The 19487-nt window shown below is 31.5% G+C and overlaps 1 protein-coding gene across 1 annotated transcript in view; it reads right to left on the bottom strand.

The window, feature by feature from the left end:
• The window catches only part of LOC149905694 (nitric oxide synthase-like), a 35338-nt gene extending 21109 nt beyond the window's left edge, over positions 1 to 14229 (bottom strand). The window contains exon 1 of the mRNA XM_090105375.1: positions 13800 to 14229. Coding sequence (XP_089961501.1) covers positions 13800 to 14129 — 330 coding nt within the window. The 5' untranslated portion in view covers positions 14130 to 14229. The remainder of the gene's footprint in view (positions 1 to 13799) is intronic.
• Between the last annotated feature and the right edge of the window lie 5258 nt (positions 14230 to 19487).

The raw sequence follows: 19487 nt of genomic DNA, 5'->3' as shown, positions 1-19487 counted from the left end.
TACACACATTAATATTTTCTAACTACAAAAGCCAGTATAGTAAAATAGAGTTAAGTGTTGTCGATTACTTGTAATACGTTTATCAGGCGTCACAGATCAAACAAATCTGGCCAAACATTGCCACAGATAACCATAAAACTGATAACACCATGAATTGGCTATACTTACGGCTTAATAGGAAAACCTTGTTTATTAGAGCGTCATTGGTTCCGTGTATCTATAGATAAAATATGTAAGTACCGTCAAATGTGGCTACTTGACCTTTACTTGGCAACTTGACCACACCTTCCGTTTAACAACAAAATATCAAATTTTGTAGAATTGAAAGCAAATTGACCTAACGTATCGATGTTGGTAGGTTTTTAAAATATTAATTGGCAACATATTTTAATTTTAAAGCGGTAACGCTGTTGGTTCTCGCAATATAACGTATCGAAGTGTGACTGTGACTAAGGATCTTTTGCCGGTGTCAGTATTATTATGTTTGTAGAGCTTAAACTGCACATCTCAGGTGAGTACAGTTTTGATATGTTGTGTAATAAACCCTAGAGATTGATTTTACAGTGGGAACTATCCAATTTTAGGCTCATCTGTCGAAATATTTGCTTGGGCATTGATGCCTCAGGTTAGGTCAAGTTGCCATTGACCGCTGCGTGGCAACTTGACCTACGCCTAGGGTTGACACAAAAAAATAACGTGACTGCATTTTTTCCTTTTTTTATCTGTTTCGAGTTTTGCATAGTAAAATCAATAAATTTGCTGCAAATTTCGGACAATCCAGATACTTATACTCTCTTTGATGACAACGATTTAGCATATTTCTAATGAAAAATAAATGTTTCCTTACCTATTAATAAATACCTATAAGTATTAAGTAATATACAAATACATATGTATTAAATTTAGTTTAATAAATAAATAGTTCATTAAAATTTGTGTTTTGTTTGTGACAACCCTATCCGACATGTAATGCTTTGTATGAAATTATTACAAATCCCGTGGCAACTTGACCAGGTAGTCAGAGCCTAAGTGACATATCACACTAGCGGATTGCGAGCGGTTTCAAAGCGGAGCGGGTGCGCAACGAAAACGTTGCGGGCGCGCAACGAACACGCCGCGGTTGCGCAACGAATTCGTTGCGGACGCGCAACGATTTCGCTGCGAATAGAAGCGTCGACGTCATTTTGTATACTCTCGCACAAAAGCCAGCCCTTCCGCCTTGCCTAACTTCCATTCAATATTTCCATCGTTTCTGTAGCACTCAATTTTTTAACCGTACTGTGGAAATGCACTTACTTAACTAAAGATGTAATAACAACTGGAGTTGTTAAAAAAAGGTGCTATAAAATTGAATTACTAGGACTTTTAGAATGTACCATACATTCCAAAAGTATGTAACGACTGACCAGTATAATCTCTCCCATATCAACGTATGTTATAAAGAGATTTTGTGAACCTAATTATGAGCAAAGTGATAGTGAGTTGCTGGTTGCTTGATAAAATTTTCTATTCACTGCTATTTATTTAATAATAAGATAGCCCTGTTTTAGTTAAGGAGCTTTAACATTTATTTCACTAATGAACTTTCTTAATGAGCAATTAAGTTATCTGATTGCATTTCGACCAAGATTTAATAGATAAAACAATACCCTAAACAATAACATGTTATGAAACTCGTAAAAAATAATGATCTCATAATTATTATACTATCACAAGTTATAAGTAACAACCAGCACGGATTCCATTTTGTTAATGAGTGTACATGACTGCGACGTAAACGTTGCGCATCTGCCACGCGTCCGCAACGAATTCGCTGCGCATCCGCGGCGTGTTCGTTGCGCGCCCGCAACGTATTCGTTGCGCACCCGCTCCGCTTTGAAACCGCTCGCAATCCGCTAGTGTGATATGTCACTAACAGTTTATTGTAAAGCTTCGGGCCGCAATATTTAAAAAGTCGAAGAATTAAAAAGTAATAGAAACTTAGCCTAAAACAAGAATGTTAAGCATCTATATATGAAAACTGATGTGCAAGGTCAAGATACCACATCAGTGTCAACTTGACCTGTATTACGTTTATTTGTAAATAATGTCAGATTCAATATATTTTAAAGAAATACCTAGTAAAAGTGAATGATGAAATCATTCATGACATGAACAAATCATAAAATGTTAATAAAAGTTTAACATAAATAAGTTAGCTAAGAAAAAGTAAAAAAATGTGGTCAAGTAGCCACATTTGACCGGTACTAGGATAGTTTCATGATTAACGTCGACCTTCTCGTTACAACTACTCTCACTTAAGTTCCACGAATCTAGTTGAAACATATATTATTTTATGGCGACTCATTGTAAATTAATCTATACTTAATATTAAAAAAAGCTGAAGAGTTTGTTTGAACGCGCTAATCTCAGGAACTACTGGTCCGATTTGAAAAATTATTTCAGTGTTAGATAGCCCATTTATCGAGGCTATATCATTACGCTAAGACCAACAAGAGCGGAGCCACGCGGTGAAACCGCGGAGCCTAGCTGCGCTCTAATGATAAAATACCTTATTTATGAAAGTTAATGAGGATATAAAAACTTAATAAGTATATCATCATACAATTATAATCGTTTTGATTTAATAGCTCCAACTTCTAATGAAGTTTTAAATAATTCAAATGATACAAAATACAAATGTTAATCTTGTTTTGACATAAACACCTTGTAATGATGTTCTAATGACCAGTATTTATCACCCAGCTCTGGGACGGAACTTCTGTTTTTTTATTGACGTATTAAATAAAGTTTATTGCTTTATTAGGAAAATACTTTAAATACCTAATAATCGTTCGTTGATCCTCTATATTTAAATAATAATCTGGGCAATTTCTATATTTTTATAATAACTAATATCCTTTCTCTCTTATCACACTTACTGATATTTTATTATTGATACCTATAAAATTAATTCATGCATAATTATTAATATCAATTACTTTTTCAAATCGTAGTATTTTTGATGAATAACCTTTTTACATGTTATTAACTAGCTATGCCACGCTGTTTCTCCCGCAGCTTATGTGTTATTCTGGTACCTACATAAGTCACATCACTGCAAAGTATCATCCAAATCTACAAACATTCGCATTTATAATACTAGTAAATTATTCTAAAAAAGTAAACTAAGCAAAGTAATGTGCCTGTTTAGAATATAAAATAATGTCGTGGCTTGTCGACAACAGGTAGGGAAATTGGACAGATTGCGTCCGGAATTTTTATATTGCCTTTTAATGGCCGACTCAAGATATTTATAATTCAAATCGCTACCGTTAAAGAACTTGCTTATGAAAGCCGTTTAAAAATATATTGTGGCTTAGGCTCGGCTTACTATAACTTATATTGTAAATTTATGCATATTATTATAATTGCTTTCCGCCCGCGGCTTTCCCCCACTTTGTCCAAAATGTAATAAATTATTATTAATAGGTACTAAAACCTCCCTCTAAAATCATCTATTAAAAAACCAAAAAAAAAGATTGCGTATCTAATTATAAAGATCTAAGCCATAGAAATCTAAATAACAAGACACATAGAAGTGCTATAATGTCATAATTCATATGAAAACCGCTGTCGCCAAAATCAACACATTCAAACCGAAAGCTAAACAGTACACACAAGTAAACTATGCCTTTTATTGGACAGATTGATTTTAGTGAAAACTAACTTATCTATTAAATTAAGCTTTTGAATATGTATCCTAACGCACGAATTTACGGTTTATTTTAGAATAACATCCCTAAGTATATGAGACTTTTTGCTCCAATACGAACAAACGTGATAATAAGAAAAGTCGACTGTGTCATTCATTGTTATTTCGATTACTATGGTGACACTCGTAATACTTGTAAATCTTATATATAAAAATGAATCGCAAAATGTGTTGGTAAGCGCATAACTCGAGAACGGCTGAACCGATTTCGATAATTATTTTTTTATTATATTCCTTGAAGTACGAGGATGGTTCTTATGTAGAGAAAACGTAAATATTATGTACCACGGGCGAAGCCGGGGCGGACCGCTAGTATTCTATAATTTTAAGGAAAAACGGCATTATTTCTAAAAAAAAATATTTTCCGATGAAATATTATTCCTTTATAAGTATAATTACAACTTGTGGAAGAATTTCCGCAATGGAAATTGCTGAAACACACCATGTATACACTCATACGTCTCCAGAGCAACTGAACAGTGACGAATGCACTGGTGATGTGCAAATCACCTGAGTGGCGACAAGGTCACGCACGCTTACGACTTCTAGTGTCTTGTTATTTAGATTTCTATGATCTAAGCATATAGACACACAGACGGAATCTCGCTTTGTTTGTAGTGATCAAAGTTCTCAAAATAATATAACAATCTGCACTACAAAAAAAAAACTGGGAGTTCTGGATTTAATTCGCAAGTGAGACATAAAAATAAAAGACAGTGAGTTTAAAATCACGAACGACGCGGACGATCATGTTGCATGGGGTCTATAACACAATAAAATTATCCACACGCAACAATGGACGTGGGAAATAAACATTGTGCTTAATATGTTATGTGTTTTTTGTATAATAATAAATAAATAATTTAAGTGATTTGTGGGATACTAACTAATTAATCCAACAAATATTTATAATTTCTAGAAGTTCACTTTAAATCAAATTAAATTAATAGATTACAATAATTTAGGATTTCCGTGCATAATTTAAAAGTATTAAGGAAACAACAACAACGGTAAACCCAAAACATAATACAATTCGATACAATTTATGTGTTTAACTATGAACGATATTTTTTTTAAAAACCTGAATGAAATAACTCTAACGATTATGATATAATTAGGTACCAATAGAATTACCCAAAGCACGTAAAATTAACTAACTATAACCGTCGTGGTCCTGCACTTGAATCAAATTTCCTGGTAGTCATTGTGTCATCCGCAAAAAAAGCGTCGCAAATTCGATCAAGATTGATACTGAATACCAAATGCGCCCGCGATCCAGGGTTTTCCCGTGTCCGGTTCCCAAAGATTGGTCATGCAACGTTGACGGCATCAAATCGATTTATCTCTCGATCAATTAGTTATAATAAATCATAACGGTATTGTTGCTAGGGGCAACAGGTAGTGGAGCGATTTCTTGTGCGTCAAATGAGACAATAGTTGGCGATTGAAAGATTGGTTATTATTTGAGAATGACATGCATTTGTAATGTTATCTAGAATATTAATCAATATTTGATTAATTTAACGGATCTTAAAGTTTATTTATGTATAATATTAGGCATGTCTTGCCATACCTATCTCATAGTTTTTATGATCCACAAAGTTTCAAGATACATTGATTATATTGTAAAATTAGATGTTTTGTGCACTTTGATTAAAATCTTGGTCGTTTAAGCAAAAATGTACCTACCTATACCTAAATAATATTAATAATTCAGTTCACATGGAAACGTTTTACTTCACAACAGTCCTTCAGTCTTGCGCAATATACCTAAAGGTATCAAATATTCCACATGGTTAGAGCATACTAATTATTGTTTTGGGAATCAGGCTCATTATAATAAAAGGACCGACCGTAAATAAGTGGTCTTTGTTATAAAATTAACACTGCTCATGGACCAATTCTCACGAATAAAGGTCTTCGGAAAAGTCATTGTGTAGTCATGTTACCTAATATATTAGGGCGTATTAGTTTGATGTATTAGGTGCTAATAAACGAATTGAAATAAGTGATAATAGTGGTTACTCATATTTACCTGATTATTTAGCGTATAGCATATAATTTACAAACTCTAGTTACTCTTATGAATCGATTTATAAATATGGGCTCTGACATGTGGATGTTAAACATAGATATATAAACATAGATATATACATTTAAATATGATATAATTGGTATTACGTTACAAATGAATTTAATATTTTATTGTCTGTACAAACAGAAATGTAATGAGAATCGTGATTGTATATAATGATTAGGACAATGTTTATAAAATTTCCCCTATTTTTGGACAACCAGGACGAAAATTGGAGTATAGGTTAGTACTATCTAAATTTATCAAAATGATAGAACCTGTATCAGTATGAATGGCTGTTGATGATGAATAAAAAATTTACAAACATCGATTATGTTGCATGGGGTCTAAACATTATTTCATATTAATTCAGCTATTCTAGTATAGAGCTATATCCACGATTTTCTACGTAATGTTGGTCATAAAAGGAAACCTGCCTCACTACGTACACTGTATTTATCTAAGATTAAAATATTAATTTCTGTTTTCCATTAACTACAGTGATGTCATTAAATAATTAATGGACTTCGGTTCAATAACTTCAACGTGTGTTTTTTTAACTTGGAAATTATATGTTTTTGGTTATATAACACAAGTAGTAATTATTAGAATATATGGACTTTTATTATGATTTATTTCACACAAAAGACGCCGTTCGCCTCGACTCTCTCCAAGTTCCCGAAATAAAGAAAGAAATAAATATCACAAGTCTTTTGCAAAGAGTAAGTTAACCCTCTATATCATGATGTAGACTGTAAGCAACATACCGTCCGATCTATCACTACATCCATACAATTCGTTTTCTGACAATACATCGCACTGTATACTGTAGTCTACAAACAGAAGTAACGAACAAGTTTAAAAACTAATCACTAGATGGCGTTACTTGTCACCAATTGAAGTTTTTTTACAAAGTCGTTAGTGGTTTGAACAAGTACGCGCGTGCTCCGAATTGAAAATTATTTAAATATAGTTATTTCGAGTTTTAAGGCTTTATTTTCAATAACATGAACAGGTAAGTGTTTGAATATTTAATATTTGACGTTATCAATAACATTTATTTTCATTATATTGATCTTTTTTTTGAATTTGTGTTTGTTGCCCGTAAGCTACATTGACGGATAGGGGTATTATTTTGTGTGTGTATAGATTATATCATGATCACTCGATATCATGTTTCAGGGCAGCTCGTAAGCGTCCTCATCGAGTCCTTTTAGAAGAGGATATTACCTCGATGCTGCAGGATGATGATGACAGTGAGGACGGTTTGGATTTCGACGATGACAGCCTCGCCGACCCAGATTTTTCCCCCGAATTAGAAACTTTTGAAGACAATACTTCCACCTTAGATATCGACGTTGATTCTATAATAGAAACCTTAGAAAGTAACCACGAAAGCTCAGTTCCATCACCTCCAAGCGCTGAAACTGCATCACACGGTCCTCTTCCTTCATCAGCTCAAAGCAATCAATCAAATAAAACTGCAACGAAACCTACTAAATTGAATTTACGCTGGAAGAAGAAGAGCCTACAGGTAAATTCTGAGCAGCTTAGATTCAAGGGTAACATGAACTTAGGCACTGAACTTTTAGAACTAGAAACCCCTATCCAGTTTTTCTTTTACCTCTTTCCACAAGAGCTTATCAAGATGATATCAGAAGAGACCAATCTTTACCAAGTTCAGAATGATCCTAATAGCACTTTTCGTGTGACAGAAATGGATATCAGGCAATTTATGGGCGTGGTTTATCTAATGTCTCTTATCCTATTACCCAGAGTTACGAACCACTGGAACCCAATACTTGGTACCCCAATAATACAGGATACTATGCCATTGAATAAATTTGAGAAAGTGCGCCAAACTTTACACTTCAATGACAATATTAAAAATCTACCTAGAAACGATCCTGGTTATGATAGAATTTTCAAAATAAGACCAGTGGTTAAATCTCTAAATGCAGCTTACAAAATGGTTCCTTTGGAAGAACACCTCTGTGTTGACGAGCAAATGTGTTCCACTAAGGCACGGAATGTGTTGAAGCGATACAACCCTCAAAAGCCACATAAATGGGGTTATCAAATTTATGTGTTGAGTGGCGTTTCTGGTTATGCCTATAAAACAGAAATTGAAACTGGTAAGGAAAACATTACTCTTCCAGAAGAGCCAGATTTGGGCGCAGCATCCAACGTCGTCATGAGGTTAGCGCGTTTAATTCCAAGGCATCAGAATTACCAATTGTATTTTGACAATTACTTTACCTCTCTTCGTCTGTTGGAATATTTGGCTCTATGCTATACCAAAACCAAGAACTGCTTCAGGAACTTCCATCTCTCATAACTTCCTTTTATTAACAACTAAAAAAATAAAAAACATGTTATTGAGTTATAGAGGGTTAAGTAACTTTTAAATCAAATCTTTCCTCTTCATAATATTGTTAGATAAAAAAAATGTAGTTCAATCAAATATAATCTTGGTAGATCAATTTTCAAGCCTTTATGGTCCATTGAAAAGTTACATTTGGGGTCGCATTTTTTAGAGGACGCAATTTTATTTTTTTGATGTGTAGGGGGGGTCAGCTGTGTGAAGCTATCACCAAGTTTGTGGGGTCGCCACCTTTTTCCCACGGCCGCCATCTTGAAAATAGCGGTTGAAATGGTTTTACGATATATCACTTAAACTATTTATCTGATAATAAAACAATGTTAACATTATTCGTTGCAAATTAAATTCTCTACAACTTAGGTTCAGTAACTTTTTGTCGTAGAACTATAAACAAAAAAGTTATAAGCGAAAATGTTCAGAAATTAGAGATGTTTATATTTTTCAATAAAACTTTTTTTTATAAGTTTACGAAGAAATTATATCAGACCATTTTTGTAGATTGTTTTTCGTAGAACAACTTTTATTTACAACATTTTTTCATTAAGTAAATAGCTAAGGTTTTACAGCGCTCAGAAGTGAGTACCCTACAAAAATAGTCTTATATCATTTCTTCGTAAAATGATAAAAAAAAGTTTTATTGAAAAATATAAATAGCTCTAATTTCTGAACATTTTCGCTTATAACTTTTTTATTTATGGTTCTACGACAAAAAGTTACTGAATCAAAGTTGTAGAGAATTTAATTTGCAACAAATAATGTTAAAATTGTTTTATTAACAGATAAATAGTTTAAGAGATATATCGTTAAAACCATTTCAACCGCTATTTTCAAGATGGCGGCCATGGGACAAGGGTGGCGACCCCACAAACTTGGTTTTAGCTTCACACTGACCCCCCCTATACATCAAAAAAATAAAATTGCGTCCTCTAAAAAACTCAAGGTCAGGCCTAAAAAATGTAACATTTCAATGGATCATTATTATTACGTTAAACTTTCTCAACACCGACCTTTAAAGCAAATTTGTCAGTCAACTAGCATGTTGAAAGATAACATCAGTCATTATCTATGAATGGACAAACAGACAGCTAATAGAGAAGGTTGTATAACTGGTTGACCACAATAGAAATCGAAATAATACGTCATGTGTTAACGAATTGTTTAATCAAATGCGTTTCCTTATTAGGTTTATTCATAACGTCGATCTGTTTCATAAATCACATAATAACTGTTTTTTTTAATATTTCATTATGATTATAGTGAAATATCACATTTATCCAAAGTAAGGAATGATACCCAAAAATAATGGATTAGTGGAAGAACCTTGAAAGAACGTTTTTGTTCAGAACTGTCAGATGTGTGAAAAATAATTTCATGTAGTGAATTTGGGACACTAAAATCTTCCGCTATGCACATGCAGAATATTTTAAATTACTTGATAGGAATTGGCAGCTTTCCGACAGGAGTTATTACCATGAAATATACAAGTATAATATTACAGGTCAATGATTTTGATGCCATAAATATCTTTTCTGAAGTCATTGTAACTGCAAGACTGCAAGTGTATCGTATAATATGCCTGAATAAGAAAAAAAATAAGTTTTTCTTCAACGCATAGGTACCTACTTTGCTGTTAAAATCAAATCAGAGAGGAAAATAGCAACGTCTTCATCTTATAAATAACTTAGTTCTTGAAGATTTTGCGAGATAGTATTTTGAAGGTATTTTGTTTGTTGTTATTTTGTATTCGCTTTTGTTAAAACTGTCATATTCACAATTCACGGATGGCTCACGAAATGGCTTGAAATAAATAAGACTTTTTTAATGATGAACAATTGAACAGTCGCGTTCGTTATAAAACGATAATTCATTTTGAATTGTCAGACTATTTGGCCCAATACACTTGTAGAAATTACAATGTAATGTGTAGTGCAATCAATAATATGTTAAAATAACTTATACAGGTTATAAAATGTACAATATTGGCCTGGGAGGCCCGTGTCCCAGCAGTGGGAACATATTGGGCTGATGATGATACACTACCTGATTAGAACTATGGTGTACCCAGTAAACGATTATTTCAATGGATTTAAGTTTCAGTTGACTAGATTAACAGACAATAAGAGGAAATTGGCATCTATCAGCGTATGTCCGCTAATAAGAACCGTTGCAACTAAGCCTGTTACCTTGGAAACTACCTATTTTTATTTTTATATTATTTCTACTAACAGATTATGCACATACATAATCTGTATAATATAGTGAGTGTCTTGACGTCACATATCGGATTAATTCTCGTAAATACAAGTAATATTTTAATAGCTTGCATTCATTTCAAATAGTATTTTTTGCTAAAAGGGGACTTGAACATTTTACTATAGATACTAGACATGTAGATAATGTATATATCCCAAAGTATTATTATATTATAAATTCCAGTTATTTTCAAGTATTGGTTGAATGATAACTATAATTAAACCATTTATACCTACATCCCACTTATTTCCATATTTACGATTATAAGCTTCACTGAATATAACTATTATCCTTTTAAAAATAAAAACCATACTAACATTTATTATTAAAATGATATATTGATGCTATGATTTCCACATAGAAAAGGAATTTTTCGAAGAATTGCCTTAACTAGTACACAGTAATTAAAATTACTCATATATTTGACACCTTGTAACCCAAAAACAAAAAGCAGTGTTTGAATGTGTGAAAATTATCATATTTCACGATCATACCAGAATTCAGTGTAACCGTCGCTTAAGTAGTTTCCCAGTAAGTGGGTATAATAAGACGTAATTTGCACTTTAGTTCGCAACTTGTTCTCAAATTATACTCAAATTACATCCATCGTCTACGCTTGGTCTAAGATTCCTCTCAATTTTTAGTGGATATTTTCATTAATTGTTTTTTTTTAATGACATTAATATCAAAATCATATTTATAATTTAACTGACCTTTGTTATCATCATGTTCATCAAGAACATGATTTTTTTTCCATTTTTTTTTCTTTATTATTTCATCATAAGTAATTTATCCTTCTAAATTTATTCCACCTTCAAGATTGTCTCAGCATCAGTGGGCGATTCTCACCAACACAAACATTATGTTCTGCGCACGACCATTGTGTACTTGGAATCACTTGCAACAAAAATAGACATCACAAGAGTTCAATTGCCGTTCAGAATAACCCACTATTTGAATACACATTTAATTTCATATTTACACGCATTATGCCTGCTTATTTATATTTTTCACAGTCCATGGACGTTAGTTAAATAAGCAGATTACTGTTCTGGTCTCAGATAAACAAACAGACTGTTTGTAATGTAGGTACTATTAATATGGAAGCGATAGATCAATGCATATGGATCATGTATTTTACGAACACGCATGCTTTATACACCTCTCGTCATATTTAGTAAGCAGTTAGTGACGTCATCAATAAAATATTTAATAAGATAATATTTTGAAAAGAGTGATTTTTGTGGTTTTGTAGTAATATTATTAAGCATTCATAATTCCATTCTATCCTTAACTAGCTGTGCCCCACGGTTTTACCCGCATTACTCCGCTCTTGTTGGTCTTAGCATGATGATATATACATAGCCTATCCCTATAGCCTTAAATCAGACCAGTAGTTCCTCAGATTAGCGCGTTCAAACAAACAAATTCTTCAGCCTGATAATAATATAATATTCACACTTTTACAAGAACGTCTACAATTGAACTATATTATAGTTATGTTTTATATTTCCTGTAAATAAATCGGGCCAAGAAAGAAGAATTCCATCATAATTTCAATTGTAGATTGCACTTTCTTCCAAGTTTATTGACATAACAAAGCAATGGTGTAAGAAATTTTTCCGAGAAGTGGAAAAACTTTCAGTGAATGAAAAATGCTTAAGATTCCATTTAAATACCAATACAGATGTTTATATTATTTTTATATTATCCCCATGAAAGTTTCCGCAAAAAAACAAACAAAAGTTTATATACAAACTTTTACATAATAGGATAATGATTTATTACCATCGAATGTCCATTCACATATTGGGTTATACAGCAAGAAAGATTAAAAAAAAACAAAAAAATATTATGTTATAAATAGCACCTATGGTGGAAATAATAAAAACGTATGAAGAAAACATAAGTATCTATTAAAATTTAAATGATCTAGAGATATTTGTAGCACACTCTTAATGGACATACGGTTCAGCTCAACCTTTAATGTAATTATGAACAATATGACGTCAGTTCATTGAATAAAATGCTGTACTCCATTCTTATAAATAGACAACAATCCCTTCTTAAATATATCATACCATTTTTTAGATGTGACTAAACATTTTTGGGAAATCATAAAAAGTTCATGTGTCCGGTCTTTATTTATCATAAAAAATAGGTTATACATAACCTATTGTTGTACCACGACATGATCGTGAGTAAATCAATGGCGATTTTAATTATGATAATTTATATCAATGGAGTAGTCGTATTATGTAATCGTTAAAAGAAAAACTCTTGAGACTTGACCTATTCTTATGTATACGTACGAATTTTGTTGATTGTTTTTTCTCAACCTTATAGAATTTGATCATGAAAATGCTTATTAGAGATCTTTGCTTAAATAATACGAAGTTTATAAAGAAGTTTAAAGTGTATTCGATATAATTTAATACTTTAATTAATCTTATTTTAATTAGGGCAAGAAAATGCTTAAAATATGTAAATTGAATAGTAACATGAACCTTCTTCAAACAGCATAATTTCCTTTTATCTTCAATATAATGAACCAAACGCGATTCCAGATCATTAAAACTTTAAACATTCTCGTACTTACTTCTTGTTAGAACGAATCATTGTTTTGCATAATACTGCAATGTAAATTGTAAATGTTGGAGTAGTAAGCACTTAGCATCTATTCATTAATTGCGATTGTTTATGAGTAATCAACGCATTGAATATGTAATTATTGTTTATACATTTTATTAATACCTCCATTTTTAACAAAGAAGAATTTATTAAATCTGATTTTTTAAACAAATAAGGAGATTCTCAATAATTAGATTGTATTCCTTTTTGGGTTTTATTACATCAGAACTTTTGACTGTTTGAACCAATATTGATTATTCTTTTTTAAGTTATGTTTATTCGTAGTCATGTTGGAACTGTGATTAGTAAAGATTATTTAAAAAAATATAAGAGTTACTTTCATGCCTTTGTAAAGTAATTACGATTCTTACATTATAATTACTGGTATACAAGAAAATCTTCACGCTTTTTAGATTGCACCGTATGCATTGTAGATATTTTTAGATGAAGTTTCAGTGTGTAAATAACATAACCTAACCTAACTTCATATTTTAAAAAACAGTGCTTCAATTTAAGATATAAATTTTAACACAAGATCTCAAGATTTTGGATAAACGACAAGATAAGACTTATCGTAAATAAATAAAAATATTTAGATCTCTACCGTTACGCTCGACTCTACGTTAGATTGAGTGTTGTGGGATAAGAAATTCTTAAAACTATCCACGCGATTTATAGTTTTATAGATAATTTTAATTACTTACAAAGTGCGTAACATCATCGATGTGCGAATGTAACGTATCCATGTTCTCTTCAGCAAACATATGATTCTTCAGCCGTAACGGCTGTGGAACTTTCAAACGTAAGTTCGGTTTCACTGATTTCTTCTCATTCTCACTATCAACATCCACTTTCTCACTAAAAGGACACCCGTGGTATCCATTCATATGTTCGGCTTTAGGTACACCTCTATCAACTATATCACTGTCTTTCATTTTATCTAAATTATTTTCCATCGTAGCTACTTCCTTATTCATCCCGTTCAAGTCCCTGGAATCTGTATCTTTTGCGCAACAGTTAAATATTTTTGACATTTGAGCACTGAAAGCGATCACTGAAATAATGCTAACCCGTGCACCGTACTGAGTTGAATATCGAGTGCAGCATAATATATATGTATACGGTAGTAAGACTCACAGCGAACTGACAACTAGTTGTCTCGGCAACCGGTCCGTGGCTACTCCAAACTTCTAACACCAAATTATATCCGCAAAAAATATCAACAAGTGTGCGTCACGCTTTATAATGAAAATCCAGTGTCACCGAATCACGACGCGGAGTGGCTGATTAGGAAAATTATTTTAATTGACACTCACAATCCAATGTACGGTCGTAAAGCATTTGTTACGTTGAATCTACGTTGAGTATTTACGGACATGCGTATTTTTATGAATGAAATAATTATATGCAAATAAAAATAGACGATTATTTTTATACTTGCGTTTAACAACTAGCAGGTGTAAGATATTGATTTTTTAACTTAAAGATTAGTCTTCATGCCTAGCTATTAGACCTACTTACGAAGGATGCTTGATAAAGCAACCTATTTATAGCGAAGGCCGTGGCTAGATTATCCTCCATTGTAAACTAGGCATTGTTACGTGAAATTGTTTATCTTCTTATAAATTCTTTTACCTCGAATACCATAATTAAATATGAATTAAAGAAATGCAGTTAAGATTTCTTATACTATTATCTTCGAAATTGTTATTCAACGTATTTTTTCTTATACTTACTGTTCAGGAGAAATAGATAAGAAAATCATATCATTGATCTATGTTACAACACATATGTTATAAAACAGTGCTGTATATATTTTTGTATATTTATCTAAAAAATATTGTCACTTACAAAAAAGTGATAGTAGAATTTTATCGTACATCGATATGTACCTATTCTCAAAGACATTAATTAACTCAAATCAATTATTATTTATGATGGGGACTTTTGTTAGGGAAATCCAATTCACTTTTAAGTACGTAATCCTAATACATACTTTAAACCACAGGTTATAGGTATTGCAGGTTCCCCCCGGATTTTGAATTCAACATCGATCACTTCCCAGTAAAAATGAATGACATATGACGAAATGTATACGTGAGCTTTGTCATACAGACGCGAATTGAACAAGGTCTCTACTACCGCTATTTAGACAGCTAAGTACAACATTATAATTTCATAGAACTAATACATAATAAATGAAAGTGCAGTACAATCTATTATGTGTTTCCTACTCTATATTTTACTAAAATAATGTAGATCAGAGAGTCTTAATTTTGTCAATTAGTGATTGCAGTTCAGGCTAAGGATAAAGCCTATTAATTCAAAAAAATCGTATGTCACAATTCGCTAACAACTTACCTGTTCATATATTATAGGTACCTACAGGAATCAAGTAAAGGCAGTAAAATATAAGAACCTAGCTGAGACTTATTTATGCTTGAAATTAAGTAGAGTACCTATTCTTTTATCTAAAGTTTGTTGTTTGTTTGCAAGTGAATAAGACTGTATTTTTTTTCTACAATTTTTACCACAGTCTTCGTATGCTAATAAATCCTCTTGGAATATGTTCAAAATCAAATTTTATGTTTAAGTAATTTAAATAAATTTAATCAGCAGACGACTGGAAATCGACTCTGAGTTGGGATCTAGGATTTTTTTGAAAAATCCTAATTTTAATTTATAAAATTTTAATAATTAGTGACCTCATACAACGTAAATTATGTACGTAATGTAACTACGTACATTCGTTGCTTTTATTATGCATAATATTAAGTATAAAAAATATTTTATGCATGAACAATAAATTGTTGATTAACAAAGGCTTCCGCACTAAGATTGTTATGTAACGTTATTTAAATAAGCCTTTAAATAATGCTCGTTTTATCTTTGAGCAAATTGAATTAAACGTTTACTTATAATAACAAACATAATGTATATAGTTGAAGAATAATATTTGCATATTGATCAGAGTATGGACAAATTATTTCGTAATTGATCAAGTAAATTAGATAGTCTCTTTTTTGCAGATTTGTTTTAAAGGAAAATCTTATTATTTAAAAGTTATATATTATTCTTGTAAAATAAGGTGATTAAAAAAAATCACAGAAAGATATCTAGAGATATTGTGTGGTGCGTAGATGCTCTTATCTATACGCCGTAAAAATATAGGGCACCTTTAAATACCTATATAATATTATTTACTTTAGTAGACTAGTCACTTAGGGATCGTGTATAAAATTTTACTTAGACTGTAGTGGATATATAGGGAATATATACTTATAGGGAAGAGAATAAATAAAAATACAATTGAGTACGAAGGAACTTTATTTGATCAATACAGACAAATATTTCATTTTAATCAAATTTTGCAACTAGATTTATATTTTATAATATAATCTCTTCAATAGCTGAAACAGTGCGAATAAATTTTGATATGAACGTCATAAAATTTTAGTCCCAAACGTGCATTCCAATTTTACAAGATATGGTAATATTATTAATTATTAAATATCTGTTACATTTAAAAATATTTAAATTTGAAACATAGCTATAAGATGTATATTTTATACTTATAGAACAAGAGTAATAGAAAATATTAATACATTTCTTAGGACTAGCTTAAAGAATCACAAAGTGAATGTTCACGATTAATATTAAAGTACCTATAGGACAATAAAAATATTGAGTGACGATATATGCTAAAACGTTAATAAAGTCTTACAACTACCGATTATATATTTAAATATTTGGGTAAGGATGATAATATAAGCATGAAATTATAAATGTTTTAATACTTGGATTAATCTAAGCATAATCTTAATACAAGCTAAAAAACACTAATCATATTATATACAAAATACATCAATAATATTAAAAACTTTATACAAAAATGCGACGTTACAAAACCTAAATGATTAGATAATATATTGAAATGAAACAGTGCGCGTGTAAACAAATATTAAAACCATGGGACATTCGTTTAATATGGATATTTTCAATTGCGTATTAAGAAAAAGATATTTCCATTTTCCATAGTTAAAACGACTAACGTTATCTTTGCTTAGAATGTCCTATGCTGTTAGAACTGCATAATATTATTATCAACATGATTTCTTTGTAAACCTATACATATTTCAAACGTAAAAAATAATTCTTACACAATAAAAATATGGCATAGACCTTCTTTGACATAAATATAAATTATTACTCAAAATAAAATTTATTTTTATTTTGTGCGTTAACACGTCAATGTGACCCTGCTTTAATTCATAGAAAATAGCAATAAAAGTAGCGTTAATAAAATAGTTTATTTGAGCAGTTTTAATTACAAAAATAGTTAGTGAAAGGAAGAAGAATAAAAATGTTATAACTATTTACATTAAAATACAGAATCCAGCACAACCACCTCGAAATATTCTGGATGAAGTAAATGCATTGAAAAAGCTAGTACAGCTCTAATTGACTCCATTATAAATACAATATGGAAGTAGTTAAAATGGAAACAATTTATTATCTAAAATCGATAAAGTTATGCGTAAAATTCACAAGTACTTACAAATTGCTCGAAGCACTTTTTATAGTTCAGGATCCATCGCCCATTTTTGCATTTGATTACTAATAAATATTTGAGAACCATCAAATCAAAATATTTTATCCTTGTTACCTCTGTAAGCTACCACAATCGAGAGTTTCGTACATGAAATTATTGGGCGTCTCATCAAATTAAAGCTACTCACGTAAAATTAGCTTGATAGTAATCAAGTGCAAAAATGGGCGATGGATCCTGAACTATTATTGGAAAGCCACTACAATGACAATCGATTTTATCTTACGTTAACATGAAAAATGCAGAAATGAATTAAGATTTTTGAAAGCATTTCTTTATATCATGAACCAACATTGTAATTGGTTTTAGTCCACCAATTCATTTATAATGTATAACTCATTTGAACAGTGTTTTCTAAACCTTACTTCTATGTTCTTCCTCACATCCCGCAAGCATATTTCGTCCAATCCAAGTAATTCTTGTAAGTTCATTATTTAATACATTTCAATTACGACTTTGAAGCCTTTCTTTACCGTAGATATTAAAATTTAAAAGTATTTACCGTATGAAAAGTTTAATAGTTAATTCTGGTCACTGGTTTGATTTAACGAATAAAGGTACAATTTTAAAACCTTCGACCATAATTCGAAAAATTTAAAATAAAATCGATGAAATGGGTAATACAAAATACTTGTTTATCCAAATAAAAAGTGACAACAATACATATTTTTTTAAACATACAGGTACAATGTACAACATCGGATTATTAACATGTTTAGTCCATTGAAATGTTACATTTTTTTAGGCCTAACCTTGCGTTTTTTAGAGGACGCAATTTTATTTTGCCCTTGTACTGAAGAATAGTACTCACTTCGGAGCGCTGTAAAACCTTAGCTATTTACTTAATGAAAAAATGTTGTATGTAAAAGTTGTTCCTCGAAAAACAATCTACAAAAATGGTCTGATATGATTTCTTCGTAAAATGACTGACCGCGACCCCACAAACTTGGTTTTAGCTTCTCACTGACCCCCCTTACACATCAAAAGAATAAAATTGCGTCCTCTAAAAAACGCAACCCCAAATGTAACTTTTCAATGGACTATATTGAGTGTATGACATGTTTCAAGTTGTTAGTGCTTATCTATTGACGTGAATCTAGCTGTTTTTGTAGATCGAGATATTTATTTTAGGGATGTAACGATACCGATACCGATACCGATATATCGGCCGATATATCGGCAAGCCGATATATCGGTATCGCCGATAATAAATCAACCGATACCGATATTTTTTTATTAAATTCTTTCTTTTCTTTTATGTTTTTGCATTGTATTCATTCATATTGTTTTATTTCTGTTTCTGTAATAGTGTTAAGGAAGAGCGGAACCTCCTGACACAAGCATTTTATTTGGTTACTAGGAGTGTTCCAATCACAAATTTGTTTATGTAAAGGAAAGAAATAAATAATTTTGAATTTTTTTAATTTTTAACGTGATAACGTTTTTAAAATCGTTTTAGTCGGGTGACATGTTCATAAACTTGTGTCACACCAAAACCTCACGAGCGCGATCGCAGGTATAACGAGAGAGAGACGGACCGATCTCCCGTTTCATCTCGAGCGCTGCCACTGCATTATGTTATCACGTAAACATCTCGATCGTAAACCTACTTTACAAACAACCAATTTTTTTGATATCAAATAATTCAAAAACCCGCGCCCAATGAACGATGCGGGAGGACGCCCGCGCGTGCGCACTTTGTCTTCTGAAAAAACTCTACCAATAGTAAACTTTTATAAGGTACTGTTTGTATGTGTATTACTTAAAGTTTAACTGACTTCGT

Source organism: Colias eurytheme, chromosome 9, assembly GCF_061535395.1.
Source record: "Colias eurytheme isolate Ceu_HAF_F1 chromosome 9, ilColEury1 Martin Lab GWU primary, whole genome shotgun sequence".
NCBI lineage: Eukaryota > Metazoa > Arthropoda > Insecta > Lepidoptera > Pieridae > Colias > Colias eurytheme.
The sequence above is the reverse complement of the archived record's forward strand: the minus strand, read 5'-3'. Positions and strand labels throughout refer to the sequence as shown.